General features: G+C 62.4%; 1 protein-coding gene across 1 annotated transcript in view; it reads left to right on the plus strand.

Annotated features, from left to right (window-relative positions):
- The window catches only part of SMAD6 (SMAD family member 6), a 64,439-nt gene extending 57,836 nt beyond the window's left edge, over positions 1-6,603 (plus strand). The window contains exon 4 of the mRNA XM_004620923.2: positions 5,702-6,603. Within this exon, the coding sequence (XP_004620980.2) occupies positions 5,702-6,246 (545 nt within the window). The 3' untranslated portion in view covers positions 6,247-6,603. The remainder of the gene's footprint in view (positions 1-5,701) is intronic.
- Positions 6,604-7,465: the final 862 nt, after the last annotated feature.

Genomic DNA, 7,465 nt, shown 5'->3' on the forward strand with positions numbered 1-7,465 from the left:
CGAAGTGTTGGTCCTGCGCGTGTGCGTGCACTCCTGCTCTGGCTGCCAACACCCCGCGTGAAGGTCGGACCCTCCGTCCTGAATAGGGGGGAAGGAATGAGGGAGGACCCGGCCCTGCTGGGACAGCCCTGGGCGTGCTGCGGAGTCTGAAGCCAGGTCTGCAGCTTAAAATCACAAAGGAAGGTGAAGCGGAAACTTCTTTTTTCCCCTCCCCGAGTTTGATAACAGAAACTACTTATCTAATGGGCAAATAAGGCTTTGGACGGGGTGTTGGGTTAGCCAGACCCGGGCCGGGCATCCGCGCCCAGACTCCAGTTGCCGCAATTTGAAGCCACAGGCCTGACCGGGGACAGAAGAGAGTCTTCCAGGAGAACACCGGGCCCCAGCCGGGCCCCGGACAGGGGCACTGGACACACCGGGCCTGGGCTCCTCTGAATCCCTGCTGCCCCCACCTTCGGATGGGATACTTCTTTGGTTTGTTTGGGGGCCAACCCAGCAGTGCTCAGGGGTGACTGTAGCTGGTACTCGGGGGTCCATAGGTGCTGGCTTGGTGCGAGACAGATGTCCTCCCCTCTGTGCTGCTGCCCTGGCCCCTCTGTGGCCCCCTGCCTGGCCCTGGAGGGGCCGGAGGGGCTCTGGGTTTTGGGATCCAACAGCTTTGGCCGGGCCAGCCCTTGGGGGCTTGTCAGCTCCTCCTGGGAAATGTCTGAGCCCTCGGGCACATTCTGGTCCCCTCTCTGGCATGACCGAGGCCCCTGGCAGGGCGGGTGGTGGTGTGGCCCTTCCCCAGCGAACCAGCTGCCTTGCGTGCGTATGCTCCGGAGTGGCTGGGCCCACGGGGAGCCTGGGGAACGTCTATGCCCTTTGTTTTGACCAAAAACTGCTGATTCAAAGAGGGGGGAAAAGGCTTTTCTGGGGCCCTTGGCTCTCCCTGCCACCCCCGGGGGCCCCAGCACCCCCACAAAATTACAGGTTGGGCTCCCAGCTCCCTCCCTGGGGCAGAGGGCTGGCTGGGGTTGGGGGAGAGGGGGGCCTGGAGGGCTTGGCTGCGCTGGCCCAGCCTCTCTGCTGCCCACCACGGGCGCCCACCACCCTCTGGTGGCAGGAATGTGCATCGCAGCATCAGGGGACACGCCTGTGCCCGGGGTCCTGCTGTGCGGGGCAGGGCACTGGCCCTCCTCCTCCTCCCCCCCCTCCTCCTCCTCCTCCCCCCCTTCCTTTGCTGGGAAGTGGCGACCAGACTGTCCCCCTGACCCCAGCAGTTCCTTCAGACCGTGTCTTACCTCCTCCTCCCAGACAGCCCTGCCCGGAGCCTGTCAGGAACCCTCTCCCCTCCACCCCCCGAATGTTCTAGAAAGAAGCCTCCGCCCTGGCTCCTTTGCTGCCCCGGCCCACATCTTCCTTTCCCTCAGCAGTTGTTTCCTGCGTCAGCTCTGTCCGTCCGTCCGTCTGGCTCCTCACCACAGCCTAGACATGGGGTCGTCCTGTTTCTCAGGGGCGCCCACTTCCTGCTGAGCTGGGGGGTCCCGGGCTCTCTGTCCCTGCTGGCCAGGGGCACAGGAGAGGGACAGGCGTGTCTTTGGGGGGGCCCATCCACATGTCCCACCTGCAGGGGGCAGGCTCCCCCGCCCCCCCCACCTCCTGAGTGGCCACACCAGGGGCGGGGCCTCCCCCTTGGAGTTGGGGGTGGCCGGGGGACCGGTCCCCACTGCCCGCAGAGGTCAGAGCTGTGGGGAATGTTCGCCACCTCGCAGAGTGTGAGCCGGGAGAAGAGTGATGCCTTGTCTGGGGGGCACGGCCCCAGGCTCAGCCCCACCCCCCCTCCACCCGCACACCCCGAGTCCAGCTGGGCGCGAGGCCAGGCCCCGAGCAGGGGCTACTGAGCAGGAGTTTCGGTCAGAGCGCGGTCACCTTTGATGTCGCTCGCTCGGGTCTGACTCCCCGGTATTTATTTGCAATTAAGGAGCGGCTTCCTAATTAGGCTGATGGCTGAGGGAGATGGCGGGGCGGCCGCGGCCACGAGCCCGCCCGGGAGAGCACACAGGCTCGTCCGCGGGGCCTGCCCTGCAGGCGGCAGGCGAGGAGGGGGCCACCCGCCTTTCCCCCCTCAGAAAACTCGCCCACATCCCTCTCCCCTGTACAAAGGACCCTGGGGTCCGGCCGGGGCGTCGCAGCCCGCTGTGCCTTGCTGTGACCTCCCGCAGCGGTCAGACCCTCAGATCCCCTGGGAAGCTCCGGCCTGAGCACAGCGTCTCTCCACACGCGGCTGATCTGCTGTTGGAGTTTCTGGCAAACCCAGAGCTGTGGGCTGTGCCTGCCACACGCACGTCTGTCCGCAGGCGGGACCTGAGTCTTGACCACAAGGAGCGCCTCGACCCGCCTGGCTCAGACACCTGCGTGTCCAGGGTCACGCTTCAGCGTTGGCCGTTCAGGCTCCATCCCCTGCCCCGGGCCTTTCGGGGGACCCCAGAGCCTCCAGGCCCCATCTCTGGGGGAATCGGGGCTCCGAGGGAGTGTGCCGCTTGTAAGGCCCCACTGGCAGACCCAGGCACGCTTTCCTCGGTCCCCACGGAGCAAACTAGAGCCTGACCCTGTGAACTGGCCCACTCATGCTCTCGCCCGCCCGGCCTGGTGCCAGCGAGAGCGGAGGGATGGAGTTTCGCTGATGCCAGAGGCAGGGTGGGTGCGGGTCCGAAGGGGCATCTGTGGGCTGACCACCGGGCTCGGAATGCTGAAGGCCCAGCTTTGATCCCTGCGTCTCACGGCCCCTGAGCATCGCTGGTTGCGGCTACGTACGTGGCCCGGAGCTCGAGGACAGAGCTGGGTCAGTGACTCACTGGCGGCTTTTCGCCCTGGGGGACCAGGAGGAGAGCGGAGCCTGGCCGCAGGCCCGGGTGCTGGGCAGGATTCTGGATGGGGCGGGATGCAGACCTGGGCGAGTGTTTGGGTGGGCATTACTTTGGGGGCCGCTCCTGGCAGTGCTGGGTGGGAGGGTGGGGGGACACCAGGCCCACACCTTGCCGAGCTGGGGTGGGAGGTGTAGGGGTTGTACAATGCTGGGGCTGGATTTCAGTATCCCACCCAGGCTGGACCCCTCCTGCACTGTGAGGACAGCCACATTGGGGACCCAGAGTTCGAAGCCTGAGAGGACAGGGCAGGGATCGCCGAGGTGGTGTAGGGCTCCTGGAACTGGGGAGTTGGGGCCCTGTGCACAGCATCAGGTGAGGGTGGAGGCTTGGTCCAGGTGTGTCAGTGTCCCTGTGCCAGCTCGTGGGGCAGCCTGGACCCTGGGCAGTTTGGGGGCTCACCTCCAATCCCAGAGTACCTGCTCCAAGTCAGTAGGGCCCGCGGGGCGAGATGGGGTGTAGGGGGCCACGTGCTGGCCAGTGGCCCCTTCCCTGTGGACGGGCACAGCAGCCCCCAGCCCCTCTGGCCTGTGCCCAGAGCAGGGTCCTGACTCTCCCTTGGACGGGTCAGCTCCCCTGGGGCTGACAAGCATGGTCACAGAGAGGGAAACTGAGGCTCAGAGGGACGGCTGGCTCAGCCTGGACGGAGGATGCCAGCTGGGTACCCGCTCATGTGGACCGTGACCTGCCGTGGCCTCACTCTCAGCCTCCTTGGCCTGTGTCCTGGCTGCCCCGTCTTTGCCCCTGAGGCCCCCAGAGGCCCTGGTCACTGCTGGAGTGTTGGGAAATAGGGTGTCTCTGGCCAGGCTGGGATGTCACTGCTTTTCTTGCCCTTGGGAGCTCCCTGGCGGTGCGGCCCGGGGAAAGGAGTGGCTGGGTCCGCTCCCGGCTGCCCACGGGCAGGGGGACTGGCCTTATCGCCCCCGGTGTTCTCGCTGTCTCTGCACGAGGCCTGGGCTCTCTTGCTCCCTTCCTGTCCTCAGCCGGTCCCCGGAGAGGCCACGTCTGAGGCTTCAGGGTCCGGGTGGGCTGGACCCCCGTGACCTCAGCCCGGCTTCTGGGGCCATCAGCCGTGTTTCTGCCCCCGCGCTTTGCGTCCTGTGAGGTGGCGGAGCTGGGAGCGCTTGGCTCTGTTCCGTCCAGCTCCGGCAAAGGTTCTCCCAGCCAGGGCTGCTGTGGGGACAGGAGTGGCCAGTCCCCGTGCCCTCCTGCTCCACAGAGTCGGGCGCACCAGGAAGAGGATGGAAGTCTGGGACTGGGGGGGGCCTGAGGAGCTGGAGCAGGGTGGGGGCAGCAGGGGGGCTCCGGGTGCCTTCATCCCGGCTGATCTCTGGAGCCCGGAACCTCCCCCCTCCCCCACAGAGGCCCCAAAGCTGGCCCACCCTTGGCTGTCAGGGGGGGTGCGGAGGCCTGGAGAGCCCTGAAGAGGGTTTTATTTAAAATTTTTTTTAATTTTAATGAATCAACATGAGATACAGTTACAGATTTACAAACTTTCATGATTGCATTTCAGTCACACAATGATCGAGTGCCCATCCCTCCACCAGTGCCCATTCTCCACCCCCAATTCCACCCCCAATGTTCCCAGTATCCCTCCCGCCACCCTCCCTCCGCCCTCTTCCCACCCCCCGCCTCCGTGGCAGGCACCTTCCCTCTTACTCTCGCTCTCCTTTTGGGTGTTATGGTTGCAATACAGGTACTAAGCAGCCATCATGTTTGGCCCATAGCCTACCGTCAGCACACATCTTCATCCCGAGCGAGCCCTCCAACCGTCACTGTTGGTCCCTTCTCTCTCCCAGCTGCCTCTCCCCCAGCGCGTGAGGCCAGCTTCCCAGCCGTGGAGTGATGCTCCTGCCCTTCTCTCTGCTCTCCTTGGGTGTCAGTCTGAAGAGGGGTTTTGTGTGGCACTTGGAACCCTCCCTTCCTTCCTCCCACCCTCAGAGTGGCCCCGGCAACCCTGCCTGGAAGCTGGTCACGGGCAGAGGCAGGGTCTGGGGTTCGAGACCACCACAGGAGCGTGTCCTGTGGAGCCACCCTTCTGCGTCACCCAGCTCTGCTCTGAGCCCTGGCCAGAGCCGTGGAGCCTGGGTGGGCAGAGGTGTGGATGTGCTGGGCACCTGCCTCTACCCCGTGGCTGGCTGGGCTGGGCTCCACGCGCCATCCCTCCTGAGGGGCGAAAGTGGGTTGGCCATGGCGCGTGGTGACTACTTTGCCCTGTCTGTAGGGTCAAGTCTTCTTTCTCTTGTGTTGTGGTGCGTGCGTGTGGGTGGGCTTCCTGCTGAAACTTCCTTTTCTTTGAACTTGGGGCCACACCTGGCCGTTCTCAGGGTTTACTCCTGGCTGCATTCCGGGGTCACTCTTGGCTGGGCTGGAGGTGGTATCACGTGTCAGAGATGGGACCTGGGGTCACCTCCGAGTAAAGGCAGCTGTACTATTGCCCCAGCACCAGAACATGTTCTTAATTATAGGGACCACAGCCAGTAGGTGTTGGGGGTCGGGGTGGGCCATGGGGTGCCAGGACAGAGCCCAAGGTCTCCTGAACTCTGGGTGTCCACCCTTGGGCTTTCTCCCCATTCACGTGACATTTGGGGGCCATGAATGCAACCCCGCCCCTACTCCCCAGGCAGGTCTGGCGCCACCCCTGGCCGTGCTCGGGGCTGACTCAGGGGTGCTCACTTCCTGGGGGCGCTTGGGGGCACCCTGTGGGATGCCGGGGACAGAAACCCTGATGGGTGGCACGCACAGCCAGCGCCCACGCCCGGGAATAACCCTCCCTTTCCTGTGCTCTCCCACAGACACCAGCATGTCCCCGGACGCCACCAAGCCGAGCCACTGGTGCAGCGTGGCGTACTGGGAGCACCGGACGCGGGTGGGCCGCCTGTACGCGGTGTGCGAGCAGGCTGTCAGCATCTTCTACGACCTACCTCAGGGCAGCGGCTTCTGCCTGGGCCAGCTCCACCTGGAGCAGCGCGGCGAGTCGGTGCGGCGCACGCGCAGCAAGATCGGCTTCGGCATCCAGCTGAGCAAGGAGCCCGACGGCGTGTGGGCCTACAACCGCGGCGAGCACCCCATCTTCGTCAACTCGCCCACGCTGGACGCGCCGGGCGCCGGCCGCGCGCTCGTGGTGCGCAAGGTGCCGCCCGGCTACTCCATCAAGGTCTTCGACTTCGAGCGCTCGGGCCAGCTGCACCACGCGCCCGAGCCCGACGCGGCGCACGGCCCCTACGACCCCAACAGCGTCCGCATCAGCTTCGCCAAGGGCTGGGGGCCCAGCTACTCGCGGCAGTTCATCACCTCCTGCCCCTGCTGGTTGGAAATCCTCCTCAACAACCACAGATAGTGGCCCCCCCGCCGGAGCCCAGAGACTTGGCCCCGCCTCCCGCCCCCCTCCCGCCCCCAGATATCATCTACCTAGATTTAATATAAAAGTTTTATATATTATATGGAAATATATATTATACTTGTAATTATGGAGTCATTTTTACAATGTAATTATTTATGTACGGTGCAATGTGTGTATATGAACAAAACAAGAAAGACGCACTTTGGCTTATACTTCTTTCAATACAGATATATTTTCTTTCTTTCCCTCCTTTCTCCTTCTTTATTTTTTTAAAAATACAGTGCAGCAGATCTGGGCAAGCCGAAACCTGGGTTTGGTATATGATTTTTAAAATATGAATGCCCAGACAGGAAAAAAAATAGCTAATGCCAGTCACTCGTTGATAATAAAGTATTCGCATTATAGTTTTTTTTTTTTAAACTGTGTTGCTTTGAACAGAGATGGACATTCAGGGCACCGGCAGGTGTTTTTCACCCAGCGGGAACCTTACAACTGATCTCAGTCAGTTTGCCTGATAGACTAGGAAATTAACAGTTGAGAGGGGAGGGAGCGAGAGAGTTTGTCCGGGGGGTTATGGAGGTCTCTTGCCTTGCACACAGTTGACCCTGGTTCAATCCCCATCCCTAGCACCCCATATGGTCCCTAGAGCCTACCAGAAGGGATCCCTATGCACTAGCAGATGTGGCCAAAGATAAAGAAAAAATAAAGCTGACATTTATTCCTAAGGCCAGAGACGGTGGTGTGGTATGAGCAGGGGGTGTGTGGGGAGGAGCCAGTCCTCACCTCCCAGTCGATGACTCCCGCAAGAGCCAGAAGATGCTTTTTCTCACCTCTCTGGGGGAAAAAGTGGCCTGCAGAAAAAAGATCTGGCTGGTGGACCTTGAGCCCACCCTAGAGAAGCCTTGAGTGCCGGGGAGCATCTGAGCAGGGCACGTTCCCCAAGACCTGACCCCCACCCCCCACCCAGGGCGTCACCCTGACTCACACAAAGGCAGGTCGAATCTTCCCACCCTATAAAAGGAGGTGCTGGATGGGCCGGTGACTAATCAGGAAGCGGAGGAGGTCAGAAGTTACATTCAGGGCCTGGAGCACCCGACCGAGTTCGATCTCCAGCATCCCATAGGGTCCCCCGAGCACCACCAGGAGTAATTCCTGAGTGCATGAGCCAGGAGTAACCCCTGTGCATTGCTGGGTGTGACCCAAAAAGCAAAAAAAA

This window comes from Sorex araneus, chromosome 2 (genome assembly GCF_027595985.1).
Source record: "Sorex araneus isolate mSorAra2 chromosome 2, mSorAra2.pri, whole genome shotgun sequence".
Taxonomy (NCBI): domain Eukaryota; kingdom Metazoa; phylum Chordata; class Mammalia; order Eulipotyphla; family Soricidae; genus Sorex; species Sorex araneus.